The 21,012-nt window shown below is 40.8% G+C and overlaps 1 protein-coding gene across 1 annotated transcript in view; it reads left to right on the top strand.

Annotated features, from left to right (window-relative positions):
- ORC3 (origin recognition complex subunit 3) overlaps positions 1-20,213 on the top strand; it is a 42,797-nt gene extending 22,584 nt beyond the window's left edge. Inside the window, exons 12-20 of the mRNA XM_014068406.2 lie at positions 2,479-2,595; positions 3,097-3,176; positions 5,562-5,695; positions 11,375-11,454; positions 12,832-12,929; positions 14,895-15,036; positions 16,943-17,059; positions 18,702-18,775; positions 20,040-20,213. Of these exons, the coding sequence (XP_013923881.2) occupies positions 2,479-2,595; positions 3,097-3,176; positions 5,562-5,695; positions 11,375-11,454; positions 12,832-12,929; positions 14,895-15,036; positions 16,943-17,059; positions 18,702-18,775; positions 20,040-20,145 (948 nt within the window). The 3' untranslated portion in view covers positions 20,146-20,213. The remainder of the gene's footprint in view (positions 1-2,478; positions 2,596-3,096; positions 3,177-5,561; positions 5,696-11,374; positions 11,455-12,831; positions 12,930-14,894; positions 15,037-16,942; positions 17,060-18,701; positions 18,776-20,039) is intronic.
- The last annotated feature ends 799 nt before the right edge of the window (positions 20,214-21,012 follow it).

The raw sequence follows: 21,012 nt of genomic DNA, 5'->3' as shown, positions 1-21,012 counted from the left end.
GACAAAAAAAGTTATAAAGCCAAATAACAACAACAAAAAATCATACTTCATGATGAAAAATGTTCTCACAGCTTTAGGTTTAATATGCATAAAGATTGTGCTCTTTTTTTCATAAAAACAAAGCATTGTTTCTGGGGAAAAAGAGTTCTTGTTTTGTAAAGGCTTCCGTTCATAAATTATCTAGAAAAATTATTCACCTGTGGAGAAACCGAACAACAATAAAGCAGTAAAAGCACCAGTGTTTTAATGCTACATTATTCTATTAGATAGAAAAAAAATCTGTTAAATAAAGCTTTCCCAAAACAGTGTTAAATCTTCCTTCTCTTGAAATTGTCTAATTTAATTCAGTTTTAATACAACAGTTGAGTTTAATAATAATAAAAACTCCTATCCTCCCTCCCAAAAAATGAAACACAGCAGTTCAGCTTTAGCTGAACAAAATGATCTGTTGGATTTCTTCACTAAATTTCACGAAACTGATGTACAGATGGATTTTCTCCTTAAATCTGTAGAGTAGCCAATTGAAATATATGGGATAGAACAATATATGTTTCTATCTCCTGGAACAAACAGATGTCTAGCTTTTACCAAACATTTGCCTCTTCTGTGAATTATTGTACTTTTTATTGTTCTATTTTATTATAACACTGAGTCTTCTGGTTTTTCCGAAGATTATTGTAATTAATATTCCCTATAAACTGCAAGACATTTAGGACTTGATTCTGCACATTTTGAGAATATTTTTCATTTATTGAAAAAAAAAAAACTAGCACACCCACTCTTCCTGGGAAAAAAATGCTTATCTTTCAGCTTACTAGGATACCAGAGATACAATTTTTTCTCTGGTACTTTAAAATGAAATTAAATGCATCGTTAAACTCAATGAAATTACAACAAGATATTGTTAATGTAAATTGAATATTTTCTTATAACTCCATTAGCAGTGGAGTCACTAAAATAATTTGGGATTTTTTTCAAGTAGAATAATTCAAATTAGTTGTTAGAGGTTTGAGGATCATTCAGTGCAATTTTTTTTGTACAGGCTTTGAGAAAGGATAGGGATACTAATTAGTATCCCTATCCAAATTTTTATTGCTAATCTCATCCCCCTTTTCTCTCTTCTTTTCTTTATAGCTCTCCTAAGTTTTCGCTTGTGACAAAAAGAAAACCTCTTTGTCTCAATTTCCAAAGAAAAATGCATCATAGAACCCTAAATAAATCAACTTCTACTACTTGTGTAGCAAGTACGAATTGAGGGCCCTTGGTTCACCTTAGTTGTATTTAATAAAATGTTTTTCAATTAAAATGACTTATTTATAAACCAGGTCTTATTTTTAAGTCAGATGCTTTGAATGTTAAAAACAGCACCTAGGAGGTTTAAGAGTTTATCCATGTATTTCAACTTGTTATGGCTGTTCACTCCAATATACTCTGGGTAGATTACAAAGTCTAATACAAAGTTAAAACAACATGGACAAGGCAAGACAGCCTGAACTTACCCCAGTCACATGACATGCCAGGGTCAACTCCAAACAGCATAACCCTGAGTTTAAGAACCAAGTTTTAAAGGCTTCCAAGAACTCCAGGGGAGTGGTGTCCATCCTGATTCCTTGAGGGGAGATGCTGTTCCAGAGTGAGTGGGACACAACAGAGAAGTCTCTCTTTCTTGGTCCCACAAGATGGCAACATTTAATAAATGGGACCTGGAATGCACCCCCATACCAGGCTGGCAGAAATGGGAGAGAGGCGGTACCTCAGACAACCAGTCCTTATGTTGTTGTATCACTGATATCCAAGGTTCATAATTAGTTGGACTATAGCAGGGGGTGTCAAACTTGTGTTGTCATGGCATTGCCACATGACATATTCCCCCCTTCCCCCCCTTCACTAAACCAGGCAATGGCATGGCCAGCATGTGACATATCCGGCCCACAGGCTGCGAGTTTGACATCACTAGATTATAGATTTAATGAGAAAGGGCTGCCTTGCTGTATGGAAGCATCTCCTTCAAATAAACACATGTTTTCCTGGAATTCTGCTGTAGCGGTAAAGGACAGTGTTATGATCCCCCCCAAAAGGCACAACTGATTTAAAGAGTTGCTGATAGTTGATTGTCTCTCCGTAATTGTTTGTATCCATCCTATGAGATCCAGCAGGAGACATGCTCCAGATCCCGTCTGGCAGAGTGGAGTGCCATCTGCTTGCTCATGTATCTATGAATAAATCCCATTCAATTTAATTGAGTTGGGTAGAGCAGTGTTTTTCAACCTTGGCAACTTGAAGATGTCTGGACTTCAACTCCCAGAATTCCCCAGCCAGCATTCGCTGGCTGGGGAATTCTGGGAGTTGAAGTCCAGACATCTTCAAGTTGCCAAGGTTGAAAAACACTGGGGTAGAGTATAGAATAGCAATGCAATTTGTAAAATAGATTTGTAATGAGTAAATGACTAATCAGATACTTTCTTTTATAATTTTTAGGAAACAGTACAAGCATTGCTAAAAAATCTCTATAGTTACCATGAAAATTATTTCCCAATTTTGCGGTGTCTTCATGCTTTCACGTCTTCTCTTCCAAAGTATCCATTAGGCAAACAAGTATGTGCTCTTTATTTTATGTCTAATATTTCGAAATCTTGAATTTGGTTTGCAGTCCTGCTGCTTTTTCTTTATTTTGCCTGCAGTGCAGTAAGATAAAACAACACTAACTCTTTTTAACTGCCAGGCCACTCAATATATTCAAAGAGAAAAGGGCCTTGAAAGTATTTTATAGCTCTTTTGACATTGAAATAATTAGGTTTAGTCAAATTGTCTCAGCTTCTTCTGAGAAGCAAATACTGAAAAATGTACCTTAGGGTGGGAAAGAGATAATAAAAAAATACATTTATTGTAAAGCAGTGAAAGCAGTTTGTTTTTACAGTGTGAATCTGTCCACATTAATTGTATGTACTTTCTTTATTATTATTGAACTAACATTTCTGGATAGTGTAGGAGATCAGTGAAGCCTTACCATTTATAAAGCTTTTATTGTAAGTAACAAATTGGTAAAAATGAACATTTCATTAATTTAATATTTACAAAACATTTCCTGCATTACAGATCAGAGAGCTGTATTGTGCATGTTTGGAAAAAAGCATATGGGAAAGAGAGGAATATGAGTCTGCCATGCAGCTGGTGAGGTAGCTCTCTTTCCATTTCTTTCCTGTGTTCAAGACATAGTAAAGTCTCCATTAGCTATTTAAAAGAACTTGGGGTTAGAAATGTGTTGCCAGAGGAGTAGCGGTTTGGGTTTTTGTTGTTGTTGTTGTGTCTTTCTTTTTTGGCAACTGATATTTTTTTTAATATAAAATAAGTGTTTAATGTCCTTCGTTAGTGGGACTGCCAGCTGGATTGCACAGCCAAATCCAATTTCCCCCTCCCCACTCAGACTGTTTGATCTTTGGATGAAACTATTCAGCTCATGGGTCTGCTTCCTTTTTTATCCTTCAGCCTTTTCTCCAAGGACTCAATGGAACAACTCTTTGAATTTAGTTAATCCAGTGATTAAAATAAAAATACAGAAATTTAAACCTGAATCATCATGATCCAGGCCTAATACACTAACGATATACCACTCAGGCTGTCCTGTTGCACATGTCTGTATATAAGTCAAGAAATATGTTCCACCCTATTAGACTTTATTTCTATAACTAATACTGAGATGTGTTAATTTGTGTGGTCTCAAAGACAAGAAGGCATGGTAATGCTGAGTTGAGAGTCACACTTGTCAGAAGGGTGGCTGTGTACGGTGTTTTTTGGAGTATAAGATGCACCGGGGTTTTGAAGAGGCAAATTTTAAAAAAGTAGGTAGATAGATAGAGGGTTAGAGAGGGAGAGAAAGAGAGAGAAATAGAATAGGTAGGTAGGGAGAGAAAGAGAGTAGTTAGGTAGGAAGGTACATAAAGGGATAGAGAGAGAGAAAAAAAATATAGAGAGAGAAATACAGTAGTTAGGTAGGGAAAGAGAGGGGGGGGAGAGAGAGAAATGCAGTAGGTAGGTAGAGAGAGAGAGTAGGTAGGTAGATGTTTCCAGGTGTATTTATCCATGTGCTGGAGAAGGAAATTTCTGACAATCTGCAGCACCTAAGATTTTGTTTCTGCAGGCAGAGCACTTGATCAATGTAATTTTCATCAATCAGTTAAAGAGCTTTCTGAAAGGTGGGGAAAAAGTTTTTGCACTCTGCAAACCTCCCCAAAACGGCCCATTTTTCATGAAAATGGGCCCGTTTTTTTAAAGGCATGCACAGCCTTGGGGGAGCTTGCAGAGTGCTCCTGGAAGGGCAAAAACAAGCAAAAATGGGCCATTTTTTGTCAAAAAAAATCGCATGCATAGCTTTATGGAGGCTTATAGAGTGCTCCTGGGGGCTAAGGGGGCAAAATTGAGCAAAAGGTGGCCCGTTGTTTGCTCATTTCTGCCCTCTCCAGCCCCCAGGAGCTCTCTGAAAGCCTCCATAAGGGTATGCACAGCCATTTTAGTGAAGGGGTAGGGCTTCGGAAGGCAAAAAATGCTGTATTTGGTATATAAAACGCACCCAGATTTTCAGCCGCTTTTTTGAGGAAAAAAGGTGCATCTTATACTCCAAAAATACGGTAAAATGAATGGACGGACGGATGGGATAGGCAAATATGATTTCAGGAATTGGTTATGGAATTTGGGTAATGTTTCTTCCCTCCATCTCCAATTATTTTTCTTTTCATTTTGGATTATGCTAATTATAGCATAATCCTGTGGACACAGACTTTTTTTTTGCCCAATATACTTTTATAAAGATTATCTAGAAGTGTAATTAAGTAGAGATTTCATTCGAGTATAACTAAGAAGATCTGAAATACTGTGGCTTGGATCCAGGAATACTTTTGTACAAAGCCAAGCAAAGCCAAATTTTGTGTTCACACTGCATTTGTTAAAAAGTTGACCTGCTTTTTGCCTTGTCTTTATAGTATTTTATTAGGATTTATCAAATTTTTGTGTACACTGTACACTGTCTTGTATTGTACATTTGTTAGATAGCAGCACCTAGTCTAGGCTGATCTTGAAATGCTAAGCAAGGTTAGATTTGCTTACTATTTGAATTGGATACAATTAGGAAATTCCAGGAATGTAGCCTATATCGGGAAGTTGAAAAAAAAAACATGGAAGAAGATTCAAGTCTGTAGAGATTCTCAGACATCCAGGTGGTCCCAAAGGTGCTTTTTTTCAGGAGGCAACTGGGCTTTCTTATTTTTTTTCTTTTGAAGATGTTTCGCTTCTCATTCAAGAAGCTTCTTCAGTTCTGACAGGATAGTGGGGAGTGGAAGGATTTATATTCCTTGCAGACAGCTGGATATTTGCATCCTTGTAGAGGGTCCTTGAAGCAGGAAGGAGATGACTGATTATTTCCCTGTTGCTAAGACCATGTTATGCTTATGTTGTGCAGTCACCAGTCATCAAGCTCAGTTTTTTGTTGTACATTTGTCTACACTTGTTTCACTATACCTTTTTTCTATAGTAAATTCTTCATATTCTTGGTTTCTTTATTTTTCTAGGATGTTGGCCAAGGATGAATTGCTGGCTATCCTTGAAAAATGTGTGGACATTCTTATATCCTCTTCTGTAAAGTGTCTTAGAAAGACTTTAGAAAAAATGGAGAAATATGTGCATCTACTTAATAATCTTGAAGGTACTGAAGTTTTGTTAGATATTCTAATTCCATTGTTATTTTCTATATCCATGCCCGCTGAAGAGATGTAAAAAATACTCTCATTATAAAAAATGCCTGGCATTATGAGAACAAATAAGGAATAAATTGGCTGGTCCCTTGAGATATCTTAGGCTTCCAAGTAGTAAAAAGAAGTCTACTTGTTAATGTTGAATTAGCCCATTGGTTTGAGAATTGAAACAATAATGGATAGATTGAAATATAATGGATTGCATTTTAAAATGACATTTCTTGAGGTATACAATGACTTTTAGCTAAATCGTTGCATTGTTTTGCTGTTATTGGTGAACTCAGCATAAAAACTTAAAACTGTGCAAAACTGAACTGTTCTAAATGCCAAATTAGAAGTTGAAGAAAGACAATTAATCAATGATCGATTGAAATTAAAAGGCAGGTTGTGGTTGAAGGTAACAAAATATTTCATAATGATAACAGCAGTTTATCAGTGGAAGCAGTTCCAAGGAAGCGGTGGTCTCTCCTTTACTCAGCATCTTCAGAAAAAGACTGGGTAAATGTTTGTTGGGTGATACTCTTATTTGGGTTCAAGTGCATAGTGGGAGGAAGGAGAAAACAGATTCAGAGGCCTACATAGATCTTATTCTGTGTAATTCTGTAACTACCATTATATTCTTGGTTTATTTAACGGAATTGCATGGGGTGTTAATTACATCTTACACAGTAAAACAACTCTGGGGATTTCCAAATTCAGCTTTCCCTTGCTAGTTTCCCTTGCCTCCAGGGTATTGGAGATCAAATAAAATGGAGATAAACTGAAAAGTCACCCACTTTACTTGCCTTTTCCTCCTTCCTTTGAAAACTTTACCCCAATTTTTTATTTGACCAGTTCAGAAGCTAGAGATAAGCTTGTAGATTCCTCATTGGCTGCCTGTTATACTACTTCAGCTTCAACTGCAATAATACACGGGCAAACAATAGATACAAACTCAAGGTAAATCACTCTAAACTTGATTGCAGAACATATGAATTCAGCAACTGAATGGGCGTTGGTTTCTTACCCGATGCGCCCTTTCTCGGGATGGTGAAGACATCATCCAGCCATGGGCATGACTCTGTCAGGATCCAATCGGACTGGGTCTACAAGCTTTAAAGGCATGCCCACGAGGCCAGGCACAGCCTCATGGGCAAATAGCTGTGTTGCACTGTCGCAGCAGCGCAACACAACAGCCATGAAGCGATGATGCTCATAAGCAGCCACCCGGTAAACCCCCTTTGCAGCCGGGCGCAGTACCATTCACTAACCTAGGGGTATCGCCAAGCCGCATGAGCGCCTGTTTGCCGCCGCTCTTGGGGCACACTCTATGGTTGTGGGCCAGCTGCCTGTAGAGCATACAACCATAGAGCGTGCACCCAGAGCAGTCACTGCCAAAAGACTCGGGTTGGAAGCCGCGGAAAAAGCCAGGCTGGGATGGTAGCAGTGGCGGAGGTGCCCTGGCTCCATAATAAGAGCTGGGCCGTGCATTGGGAGGTGGGTGAGCGAGAGTGGAACAGCCACTCGCGCAACCTCCCTCTCCAGCCATGCAGAGTGCCATTCACTGGCATTTGGATAGCGCCAAGCCACGGGAACCAGGCAGCGGCGAACAGGCACTTACGCGCAGCTTGGCGATACCCCTAGGTCAGTGAATGGTGCTGTGCCCAGTTGCAAAGGGGGTTTGCCGGGTGGCTGCTCATAAGGGTGGTCGCTTCATGGCTGTTGTGTTGCACTCTGCGACAGTGCAACAGCCATTCGCCCATGCCCAGCTCTTTGGGAACCCGCTCGCAAGAGAGCAGCCACCCGGCAACCCCCTTCTTCAGTTGGGCACAGCGCTGCTCACCAGCCTAGTGGTATCCCAAAGGCACCAAACAACGCAATCACCTTTGCCTCCCCCCAGGTTCCCACGGCTTGGCACCTTTGGGATACTTCTAGGTTGGTGAGCAGCGCTCTGCCTGGCCAGAGGTGGGGGGTTGTCCAGGGGGCTTATATGCGAGGGGGGGCTTATAGTTTTGCCCACCAGAAAAATGTGGAATGGCTGTATTATGAGGACATGTTGTATTTTCGAGGAAACACGGTATATAGATAAAATTACAAATACGAATATCTAAGGTGACAAAATATCAGAAATAGATAAAAATCTTGCATACATACATCAGAGAGCTGTTTTTGAATATTGTATTTGTGTTTTATTTAGTTCAGTTAGACTCTACTATCTTAAACCGTATAGATTATATGAATGTATGGCACACACATATGGCTGGAAGGAAGAAGTCTCTTTATATGTTAAAAACAATAACTAAAGCTGCCTGGAAGGCATTTGAACTGAATTTTGTAATTTCTGAGAATCTGTCCAGCAAGGCTTACTATGGGATTAAGTGTTGCAGAGGGATTTCACAATGTTGCTTCATTTTATCTCTCATTTTTCAGTTTCAGTTTCAGTTGTGTTTATTTATAGGCCGCCCTTTTCCCTGGGGGGACTCAGGGCGGCTAACAACTTATGGGAGGGGAAGACATACAATAACATAAAAATACAGTGTGTAGTTAAGATCAAACAACATTCATTCAACATTCGGGCGGGGGCAAACTATGATCTTTACCCCCAGGCCTGGCGGGATAGCCAGATCTTGAGGGCTGTGCGGAAGGTCTGAAGGGTGGTGAGGGTACGAATCCCCACGGGGAGATCGTTCCAGAGGGTCGGAGCTGCTACAGAAAAGGCTCTCCTCCGCGTAGTTGCCAGCCGACACTGGCTGGCAGATGGCACTCGGAGGAGGCCTAATCTGTGGGATCTTATGGGTCGGGAGGAGGTAATTGGCAGAAGGCGGTCTCCCAAGTACGCAGATCCACTACCATGAAGGGCTTTATAGGTAGTAAGAAGCACCTTGAAGTGCACACGGAGGCCAACAGGTAGCCAGTGCAGCTCGCGGAGGATAGGTGTTATGTGGGCGAACCGAGGTGCACCCACGATCACTCGCGCGGCCGCATTCTGGACTAGCTGAAGCCGCCGAATGCTCTTCAAGGGCAGCCCCATGTAGAGCACGTTGCAGTATTCCAGCCTAGAGGTCACGAGGGCGCGAGTGACTGTTGTGAGAGCCTCCCGATTCAGGTAGGGTCGCAACTGGCGCACCAGGCGAACCTGGGCAAATGCCCCCCTGGTCACAGCCGACAGGTGGTGATCAAAAGTCAGCTGTGGATCCAGGAGGACTCCCAAGTTGCGAACCCTGTCTGAGGGGTGTAAATTTTGACCCCCCAGCCTGATCGATGGAACACTAGCCAAATTTTTGGGAGGGAAACACAACAGCCACTCGGTCTTTTCTGGGTTGAGTACAAGCTTGTTAGCCCGCATCCAGTCCCTAACGGCTTCAAGACCCCGGCTCATCACGCCCACCGCTTCATTGAGTTGGCACGGGGCGGACAGATACAGCTGCGTATCGTCCGCATATTGGTGGTATCTTATCCCGTGCCTCCGAATGATCTCGCCCAGCGGTTTCATGTAGATGTTAAATAGTACGGGGGACAGGACCGACCCCTGCGGCACCCCATATGATAGGGGCCTCGTGGTCGATCTCTGACCCCCGACCAACACCGACTGCGACCTGTCCGAGAGGTAGGAGGAGAACCACTGTAAAACAGTGCCTCCCACCCCCACCTCCCGCAGTCGTCGCAGAAGGATACCATGGTCGATGGTATCGAAAGCCGCCGAGAGGTCGAGGAGAACCAAGATGGAGGCATGGCCTCCATCCCTGGCTCTCCAGAGATCATCGGTCAATGCGACCAAAGCGGTTTCTGTGCTGTAACCAGGTCTGAAGCCGGACTGGAAGGGGTCCAGGTAATCGGCTTCCTCCAAGGACCGCTGGAGCTGGTAGGCCACCACCTTCTCAACAACCTTCCCAATAAAGGGGAGGTTGGAGACTGGACGATAGTTGTTAAGTACGGCTGGATCCAAAGATGGTTTCTTCAGGAGGGGTCTCACCACCGCCGTTTTAAGTGCGGCGGGGAAGTGCCCCTCCTGAAGCGAGGCGGTAATAACCGCTTGGATCCAGCTCCGTGTCACCTCCCTGCTGTTAGCAACCAGCCAGGAGGGACACGGGTCCAGTACGCAGGTGGAGGCACTCACAGCCCTCATGGCCTTGTCCACGTCCCCGGAAGTAACATCCTGAAACTCAACCCAGCGATGGTCAACCAAATCATCCTCTCGTGCCTCTGCTGGCTCTGCAAAGGTGGAGTCCAAATCCGACCGAAACCGAGCAACTTTGTCCGCCAAGAACTGGGCATAATCCTCAGCCCTACCCTGCAAGGGGTCCCCCGTGTCCCTCTTATTTAAGAGGGAGCGGGTTATCCTAAACAGGGCGGCTGGACGAGACTCGGCGGACGCAACCAAGGTGGCAATATAAGATCTCTTTGCTGCCCTAAGTGCCCTGATGTAATCCTTGGTGCAGGTTGTTAAGAGTGCTCGGTTCGGTTCGGATTTATCGGACCTCCACAAGTGCTCTAGGCGTCTCCTCCGGCGCTTCCTCTCCCGGAGCTCCTCGGTGAACCAAGGAGGCCTCCGGGATCCGCCGCCTCGGAGGGGCCGTAGTGGCGCAATCCGGTCGAGGGTCTCCGATGCTGCCGAATGCCAGGCGGCAGCCAGAGTCTCTACCGGACTGTGGGCGAGAGCATCAGGAATAACCCCAAGCTCCGTCTGGAACCTCAAAGGGTCCATAAGTCGCCTGGGGCGGAACCACTTGGTCGGTTCCTCCTCCCTACAGTGGGGGTTTGGTCTTCGGAAGTCAAGCCTCAGTAGGCAGTGGTCTGACCACGACAGGGGTATGATCTCATTACCCCTCAGACCAAGATCACAAGTCCACTGCTCCGAGAGGAATACGAGGTCGAGCGTGTGACCCGCAGAGTGAGTTGGGCCTCGGATTATCTGGGTCAAGCCCATGGCTGTCATGGAAGCCATGAACTCCTGCGCCCCATCCGAGTGTTCACCGAGCGTAGGCAAATTGAAATCCCCCAGGACCATAAGCCTGGGGAACTCAACTGCCAGCTCGGCTACCAACTCGAGGAGCGAGGGGAGGGCTGCTGCAACGCTGTTGGGAGGCAGGTACGTTAGCAGCAGACCCACTTGACCCTTGAGGTCCAGCTTCACCAGCAGGCACTCACACCCGACAAGCTCCGGAGCAGGGATCCTACGAGGAACCAAAGACTCCCGAATAACAATAGCCACACCCCCACCCCTTCCCTGAGCTCTCGGCTGATGAAGCACCTGAAATCCTTCTTCCTTTCTTTGAGTAAATCCTTCATCTTATTTTGTTTGATTGTAGGAAGCCAGAGGAGAGGAGGGGTGGAAGATAACAGTCCGTCCCCCCAAAAAACATGCTGAATTCAATCTTGATTTGCATTTATGTGCATGAAATTACCTACTAAATTCTAGGTCCCATGGCGTTTTTTGATTTTGATTGCCATCTCCAATGTCACCTTCAATGAAAGATCTCCCTGTACTCTGAAATCCTATTGGGGTGGTGGTTGTTTGCTGAAGATGTATCTAGAAGTCCATCCAACCAAATCCCACCTCTTTTTCAGCTAGTGCATAGAGCATTTTCTTTCTCGGTTGGATCCTTTATGGAAGATAATTATACTTGCTGTTTTTCTTATACAAATCACAGAAGCCAGTGGTGATCAAGAAAAATCCATATCCTCACTGGAGGAGCTTAAGAAGAAAACAGATCTGTATCATCTTCAAAAGGTCAGCATATTTAACTGTTGACTTTGTAACTCTAGAGTTACTGATTAAGTTGACTGGTATATATAATATGCCCTCTGAAATCAAAACTAATCAAAGGAAGACATTTCAGCTTGAACCAAATGCAGGTTTAGAATTTTAATATATCCCAACGTGGGAAGAGAAGATGCTCCTCCAGACGGTACTTATTCTTTACCATCTCTGTTCAACATTTCTGAATTATCTTAATGCCCATATATATTACATATGTAGAAATACGCATGTTAACTAGTTTTGAGGTCACAGTTTCAGTTTTATCTTGTAAAATTGCTTCAGTCTTTCTGGTTCCCCATCTCTTTCTGCCCTACTCCTTATTCCTTACCTTATTTACAAAAGGAAAGAGGACATTGATGAAATGTGTTCTGTATGCCCGTGTGTCTCAATTTTAATTATCGTTTTTATCGGATTCTCTGATTATATCTCATGTGCATGTACGTCTGTTACAAAAATATAGGAGTAAGAATAATAGTAACAGCTCCAATTCTTCTATAATCAAGTAACTGGAGAAATGGAAAGACGGTCTTTGCCTGACTGGCCAACTGTGGTGTTGTTCAGTAAAACAAATCAAACCAAGCAAAATTAAAATGGTTGCTTAGATCAGTGTTTTTCAACCTTTTTTGTGCAAAGGCACACTTTTTTCATGAAAAAAATCACGAGGCACACCACCATTAGAAAATGTTAAAAAATTTTAACTCTGTGCCTATATTGACTATATATAAAGTAATTCTCCCACGGCACACCTTACACTATGTCACGGCACACTAGTGTGCCGCGGCACAGTGGTTGAAAAACACTGGCTTAGATCACTGTGTTGTATTTGCTCGTTGTAAAAGAATTGTGTAACTAACAGATACAGTTTAATATCTAAGAACCATCTAGTATTTCTATACTTTGTTTTGCTTTTGTTAGATTTATGTGTATCCCATCCCCCCCCTCTTTCCTGCAGGAGCTCAAGGTAACTTATATGGCACTTCCTTTTTCCACAACAGCCACTCTTTGTAGTAGTTTTGATTGAGAAACATTAACTGACCCAAAATAACACAGCAAGCTTCCATGCTAGAGATGGACTTGAACCTAAGTGTCCCAGGTTATAATTTAATACCTTAATCAATATCTAATTCTAACTTGGTAAAAGTATCTTTGCATTTCTGTATGATCAATAGTTGCAAAAGAACAACTGGTTCTAATGTAAAGAATAGACATTCCTTAAACAATTTAAGAAGCAATTCAAAGGACACATTAAGGCATTTGGCTGCGCGCGCGCACACACACACACACAAACTGCTTAGTACATAACATGGAAATACCTATGGAGATGATCAGTACTGCTTTATGTTGTAGACTTTGTTGGAGATGAAAGAGTCAAGGAGAGTAAAGAAACTAACAACATTTGAAATACTCCGTTTTGAAATTGTTGACTTTATAGATGGCCTTGTGAGGTGAGCATTGTTTTTTTCTAAGGAGCTTGTGAAATCCATTTTGTCTAACCCTAACCTTTTCAAAGGGGGGGGGGATTGGTTGTGGAATTGAAATTTGGGTCTGAAAATAAATTGGTAAGGACTGTTATTTGCCTATGTCTGTACTACAAACTAATTACAAAGCATGAGTAATATAGAAATTGTTGCACAATTTTACATAATAAATTTACTGGTAGGAAAAAGCTGTTTGGATATAATGGATTCTAGTTTATAAGATGGAGAATAAGCCTTATCTCCTCCCTTTTCTCATTTCTCTCCTATAAACTTTTTTTGGTTGTTTTAATTGGGTTGAGCTTTTTTGTTAGATTCCGACTTCAGTACGTCAGAACACCAACATTTGGAGAGGGTTTGGGGGCTGCAGTCTGTCCAATTTGCCAAAAATATTTGAGACTAAGTTATAGGATGTCTACCATCAGCTAAGTCTACACAGTTGCTGAGTTCACTTCTGGCCCCACACAGGCGGGTGTTGTTGTTGTTGTTTTTAGGATAAGAGTTGCCCTTTAAATTTAAGTTGCACGAACATGATTACAGTCCAAATAAAACAACTATGACAAATGAGCAGGACCAAAGCAACCAATAAATTTGATTTTAATTTCATTAATCTTTAATTTAATTTACCATTAATCATATGCAGTTAGATGACTTCTCCTTATGTATATAATAATTTTGTACTTTGTCATATTCAACTTTATAATTTGATGGTAAATTTTTGATTTCAGAAGTTGCAAACAAACTCCTTGCTGCATATTTTGCTTTGTTGTTAAACAGATATTACTTTGATGATAATATAGTCAGCCTTTTCAGTGGTGGCTTTGCATTTGTGGAATTTCCTGAGTGCTTTGGAGACATGGCTATATATATATTTTTAATGAGAACCATTGTTCTTGGGAATATTATAATAATAGTATTAATGAAATACTTCAGTTCCTATTTAATTCTGAAAGTGATTTTAAGGTGGCCTTAAAACTGTACTGCGCCTTGTATAAACTATCTAAAGACATTATTTCAGCAAAATGGAAAGCCATTTTCATTAAATAAGGAATTATTACCAATGCTAGAAGTTAAAAAAAAGTGGATTGTAGTTCTTAAACTATGGCGGAACTATTTTAAGTGTGACTTATTTCCAGTCTATGTTTGATTTATGCACAGTCTTCTAGGATAAGTTTATATCTTTAATAAGAATATTGTAATTTGAGAAAAAGAAAACACTGAAAGAACTGAACAAAAAGAACACAAATCTTTTAACACTTAAAGAGGAAATTTGTGGAGTTTATTAATATATTGCAGGATTTTGCCCAAAAAAGCTCATTATTCTGATTTTAGAGTGAAACCAGTTTTTAAATATCTGATCCAAATGAATAATAGAATTAAAATCTGAACAGAGTATAGTGGAAAATACTATATGTAGACCTTGGTATTACTAAAGTTTATCAATGACACCAGAATGTTTGTTTTAATCAAAATTGTCAGTAGTATGTAGAAAATTCGATGTCACCATCTTTTTAAAAAGAGGTAATATAGTCTACCAACTTAGCAGTTTGAAAGCATGTAAAAATGCAAGTAGAAAAATAGGAACCACCTTTGGTGGGAAGGTAACAGCGTTCTGTGTGCCTAGGGGGGTTTAGTCATTCTGGCCACATGACCACGGAGACGTCTTCAGACAGCGCTGGCTCTTCGGCTTTGAAATGGAGATGAGCACCACCCCATAGAGTGGGAACAACTAGCACATACGTGCAAGGGAAACCTTTACCTTTAATATTTTCTGGGAAGTCTACAATTAAAAAAACCTTTTAAAACTTAAAAGCTAAAAGTGGTACATGATGCCAAAGTGCAATACAATACATACACATTGCTCATTTTCTGAGAATAGAATTAGGAGCTGAATTCAATAAACATCCTTCTCTTACCATTTTGTGTGCTATTTAGGAATTACCTTCCACCCGCAGAGATGCAAACACTACATGAGGTGATGTATTTCAGTGCAGCTAATACCCTCCAAGAGCATTTAAATGCCACCCCACGTGCTGCTCTTCACACTGCTCTCAACAATCCATACTTTTATCTGAAGGTAGGAAATAAGAACAAGGCAACAATCTTGTAGCCTCATTTCTCATCACATCCAAACTATTGAAAGTGTCATTCCTTGAAGGATTTGTCCATTTCTCATGCCACTGTATTTTCTACATGACTACCGGTAGTTGAAGCTGTAAGAGCTTGGCAACATACTATTTCCTTGTCTTCGCTTATCAAGGATTCTAACATTTTTTTCTGAAATAATATGAATGTGACCCTAAGCAAAATCTACAGCAAAAATTACATTTTAAGTATAAAAATAAATAAATACACTTCTCGGAACTACAGTAGCATTACTATTGTAGGAACATTCTAAATCATTTTTAAAAATGTTGATGAAATATTTCTCCATATAATTTTATCATTGGGAAATTATGATAACATAGTATAAAGATGTCTATTGGAGGGAGCAGATCAGCTGCTGACCCCAGCTGATCCCTATGAAAGCTAAGCGAGTCTGCTCCTGATAGTACTTGAATGAAAGAGCATCAGAAAAATTCCTAGACTGGAGCCAAACTAAGAAAGAACAATCCAGAAGAAGCCGCAGGCAATCTACTCTTTTATAGCTACCAACCAAACTAGAGGGATGTGACAGAGTAGTTACAGCCACACTGATGCCAATATGTGTTTGCTAGTACATAGATGGCAACACATTTAGATATTGCTATAAAGTACTACAGAAATGTCCAAGATTTTGTACTGAAATAACTTTATAGCAAGTGTTAAAAATCATGATAACTTCCCTATTGTTGCTTGTAGCTATAAAAAAATAACTAAAACAGGATAGTGATGGTAATTACAGCTCCTGGAGAGCATTGCTGGACCACTGTCAGAGAGCTCAGTCCAAGAAACTCTTACTTTGCAATCCTAGTGGCATCCCAGACAGTAGGAAATAGACACATACAGGAAGTTTAGCTTGGCTTTCTTTATCAGAGATAGTTGCCTTCTCTATTAAAAAGTAGTATTGTTTTCTGGCATCTATTCCAATGAGTCAGAGATGAGAAAATTGGTCTTGTAAAATGGAATAGATTAGTACCGGGATGGCGAACCTGTGGCACGCGGAGCCATTTGTCAGGGCACACAAGGCGTTGCCCTGTCAGCTTGCTAGTGCGCATGCGTGCGCTGGCCAGCTGAGTTCAGCCTTTTTTAAAGCCATTTTTCGCCCTCCCCAGGCTCCAGAGGCTTTATAGGAGGCTGTGGAGGGTGAAAACAAGCCTCCCTCCCACCCCCACCCGGAGGCCCTCCAGAGGCTTCAGGAGCTTCCCTGAAGCATCCAGAGCGCAAAAAATGGCCCTATGGGCAAACCGGAAGTTCAGGAATGGACTTCTGGTTTACTCGTAGGGTCGTTTTTAGTCCCCCGGAGGCTTCAGGGACCTTCAGGAGGCTTCCCTCCAGAAGGAGGGCCTCCGGGAGGGCGGGGAAGGCTGTTTTCGCACTCCCCAGGCTCCTATAAAGCCTCTGGAGCCTGGGGAGCGCGGAAAAAGTGCAAAAAATGGGGGGAGGGCCTCTCATGTGCGCATGTGCACTGGATATGTTGCACATTGCATTATAGGTGTGGCACGGCCATGCATGACCCCCCTGCGCTCCCCCCTTATGGCACACGAGCCAAAAAAGGTTTGCTGTCGCTGGACTAGTAAATAGCCCATAAATGGGAACAGTTCCATATCTTCACTTGCAACTGTCTGCCCTGCTGTAATTACATTGGGGGATGGGAGGTTGTCACTGTTTTTTAAGGCTCACTTAACACAGCTGTGTGCAAATTATGCCTCCATTATCACTGTGATGTTGAGAAACCGCCATGTGCATTATAGAATACTAGCTATATAACCGAGATGATGGTATAATTATCACACCAATGAGATACCTGGCACCTATTTTGGATTGTGAATTTTGTTTATCAGGATGACTCCTTGAAATGTGATGCAGAATCCCTTTCTGGTGCAGCTCCTGATATTTGTATAGCATACAAGCTGCATTTGGAGTGTGGCAGATTGATTAACCTGGTTGACTGGCTGGAGGTAGGTAAAATGATTCAATGTATACCTGCTATTCTGATGGATTTTTTTCAAAGCTGCTCATTCATGCTATTAGATACAGTATAAAACTCTACAGTGCCTTCAAATCAGTGGTGGGTTGCAGGCAATACGCTCCGGTACAGGTGTACCGGAGCCTGCCCGGAGCACTGGGTACCGTTCCGGTACCTGTCCTTGGCGCTTCTGTGCACGGCACATACAGCGCCTGTGTGACGCTCCGCCAACAGTTGGAGCGTCACGAAGGCTTGTGGAGGCATTGCTGGCAGGTAGGATGTGCTGCGCACACCCATGTGGACGACACCAGGCCCGTTCCAACTGATCCAGACCCCACCACTGCTTCAAATCAAATCTTTATTACAGTAATAGACCAGCATAAGGAGGACAGGGTACAGTTAATTAAAAAGCATTGAAGACACATCCTTCCAGGGTTCTTCTTCCAGGGTGTGTCAAAACCATAATTTGTGTAAATCTTTGCAGATGTTTTATACCAAGATTCAATAAATGAACGCACGTAACGAGGCTCATCTCCCCCCTGCTAAGCATCTTCCATTACAATTCCCATTTTTGGTGATATTTTCTTATTAAAGAGCAACTACACATTGGAGTTTGTTTTAAAGAGCAGGGAGATGCTCCTTCTAAACAGATTTTATTTTCTGGAGGAAAAGAGCACAGAATGTGCCTTCTGTTTTGTTAAATTGGGACTTTGGGGAAAAGGGAAACAGTAACAGCTCATTGCTCCCTCTGGCAAAATGGAAAACTCTTCATTTCTTGATCTGTGAGGCCCAGCTAGTGCCACCTTGGTTAAAGAAACCAAGGCCATGAAATTTTTCCTGGATTTTTGCAGAATATGCCAGCGATAATTTGTTGCTCCTTTTTGTAAAAAATGGGGGGGGGGGGGAGGAGATGGAGAAATAAAACATTTTTTTTCTTTTGCAAGCAATTGTGGTGTTTTTTATATTTTAACTCGTCCATAGGAAGTTTATTTTCTGCTGTAAATTTGGGCAAGTAATTTCTGGAGTTTCTCACAACATCCCAATAGAAATGGGGAAAAAAATCAATTTATTTCTCTTCAGTTGTGGAAGGAAGAGAATAGCTTTTACTTCTTCACATATAGCTCCTGATTTTGGCATAAGCACAATTTTTTGCAAAAATGTTCTATCTATGGAAAAAAAAAATTAGAGACTAAGTTTTTGTTAACGATATCTGGAGTAGCCTCAGGCTACATTCCTTTAGCAAATAGCAAAAATAAAAAGTATCCAAGTTTGGAACTAGATGGGTAAGAACTGAGACAAATAATGAATGTGGATAATAAAGCCAACCTTTTACCTCTGCTTAGGACTCTCATTTGCTTTTGTTTTATCTTTATGGCTACCCACTTAAATTAGGATGAATCTATTTTGCGACTTGTGATATTTGTTCTGGAATTTAAGAGAAATGTTTGAGAATCTTGTTAGGTAATAAATTATATTAGTTTGAAAAAAACCCACATTAAAATATATACAAGTATTATGTCTGTTTACTTGTTGGTCTTTGATGCCCTGCGTCTAACAATGAGTGTAATATGTAAGCCAAGATGTGAACTTTGTACAACTTTTCTGAATGCTTTTATGACATATTATTTCTCTAGGCCTTTTCAACAGTTGTAACTGCAGTTGGAAATACAGATTCCACAATCAAAAACCAGACAGATGACATTATCCAGTATCCTTTTTTTATATTCTAAGAAATCTACCTGAAAACCACAGTATTTATTTTTGAAAATTATCTTTAGATTGTAAATAAAAAGAACGAAGTAAAACATTTTAGAGATTGTACCAAGTTAAGGATTGGTTAAGGTTTTAGAGGATGAAACAAAATTCAAAACAACCTTGACTGATTTGAACTGTATGCCAAATCTAGGACAATGTTCACTCTGACAAGTATAAAGCTATGCACCTGGGTTGGATTAGGGAAACCTGGGCAGCAGTAGGAAGACCAACAGCTACCAGGCCACTAGTTGAACACAAGCAATGCAACAATTAAAGGAAACCCAATAGAATGAGCTTTATTATTATTATTCTCTTCAGATCACAGAAAATACTTGTATTATACTTGCACTGGTTAAACTGCATTTGAATTATTGCATCTATTTTTGGACACTGACGAAGGGAGTGGGTTCAGAAGGCCTCTCTCTGGAAGATCAAGGGGTCTAAAAGAGCCCTATGGAAAGCAGCTGAAGATGCTGGACATCTTGTGCAGGGAAGAAAACTCAGTAGTTGGAATGCAGCCTTGCTGTCAAGAGCTGTTTAGTGATGCAGCAGCCTGAGAATAGCTCTAAACTCTTCAAGGTTTTCAAATATGTGCTGGATGATATAATTTAGTGGCTTCCTGCAGTAGCATAGGATGTTTGACTAAACCACCTGTATCTCTTCGCTCATACACATCAATTCTGTTTTACAGAAATCTTTAATCATAATTTCTATATATGTAACAGAGCTCACCCAGTCTTTCTGATTTAGGTGTATCTTCTTATGCTATTATTTCAGCATTTCATTCAAATAAGTGCTGCTACTTCAGATTAGTTTACTATAGTAGCATGCAAGGAGATCTACTGAGGAATCTGGAATGTAACAGGTTAATGAGGAAATAAATGAAAATAACTTTCTGGGAACTTTAGGGCAGATTATTCAGGATGCTAAGCAGTAGATGCAAGCAGAAAAAAGGGCTTGGCCACAGTGTATATAACACTCTACTTAACCTACTCTTGAAGATGAATTCCAGAGATATCGAAATCTGCTCTATTAGTTGAAGATATATTATTTGGTAGATTGAGCATACATTTAATATTGTAAGGCTATTGCAAAGAACGGGGAGCAATCTATAAATGTGCTAAATTGTGTTGTAAACTATCCCAAATTTGTTATGTGTAGTAAATTATTAAATCTTGATTGATGGAGATGCCATTTCCTTGACTAGAACTCCCAAGTGCTCGGTTCATTAGAGCAGTATCAGAACTGGAATTTTTGGGATTCATAAAACCCACAAAACAGAAAACGGATCACGTGGCAAGACTGACATGGGGTAATTGTTAATAAGAAAGGATTCTGTAATAGCGAAAATAATATCCACTGTAATGGCATAAATAAAATATACAAAATGACTTCCTGGATTATCCATATACATTTCAACATGTAGCTGACCTTGGTTCACCTGTTTTATTCACTGTTTTCAATTTATTTGCTACCTTCCGTCTATCAAGGCAGCAATTTAGATCACTCACGCTTCAAAAATGCAGGCTTCCTTTTAGTTGACAGCTGGGTTGCAAGCACTTCAAAAGCGCACACTTCCAGACTTGGAAGAAAGGCACTAGAAAAAATTGCTCATTTAAATCAGTTTAACCTTCAATGAGTAGATTCCTTAATGCCACGGTGCCTTCCTTTTTCATCAATCTTGTAGGGAAAAAAATCCGAGTGCTGCTTTATATATCACATTTTCCATACTTCTTGCCACATTTTTTTTAGTTAAATTAGAATGTTTCATTCATAATAGAACTGCAACCTTAGAATCAATTTTTTGCTACTGTATCATTTACACATTCCACCTGTTCTCTGAACATTTTTGGCTTTCATGCAGGCTCCCAATTTTATCTCCACAACAATTCTATAGAATGGATTGCAAGGGGATGAATTGGCCCAATGTAATATGGTAAGCTTCATGTAAATTGTGAGAATTTCAACTTTAAGCCTTCCAGGTCCAATTTAGAATAGTAAGCACCACATAACACTACTATTGTTCTTTGAACTATTTTCAGTTTTGTTAAAGACAAACTGACATTCTCAAACTAATGATTTTGGAATGTGGGAGGGCCTCTCAATAAACCTATTATCCCAAATATAAATATGCAAACACATTTTTGCAAGAGACAGACACTGCAACTATTTGCAAGACGTGTAAAGCAA

The sequence above is a fragment of the Thamnophis sirtalis genome, unplaced genomic scaffold (assembly GCF_051295495.1).
Source record: "Thamnophis sirtalis isolate CommonGarterSnake01/CBP01778 unplaced genomic scaffold, rThaSir2_p1.2 scaffold_6, whole genome shotgun sequence".
NCBI classification, from domain to species: Eukaryota; Metazoa; Chordata; class Lepidosauria; order Squamata; family Natricidae; genus Thamnophis; species Thamnophis sirtalis.
This window is presented reverse-complemented; position numbering and strand designations above follow the sequence as displayed.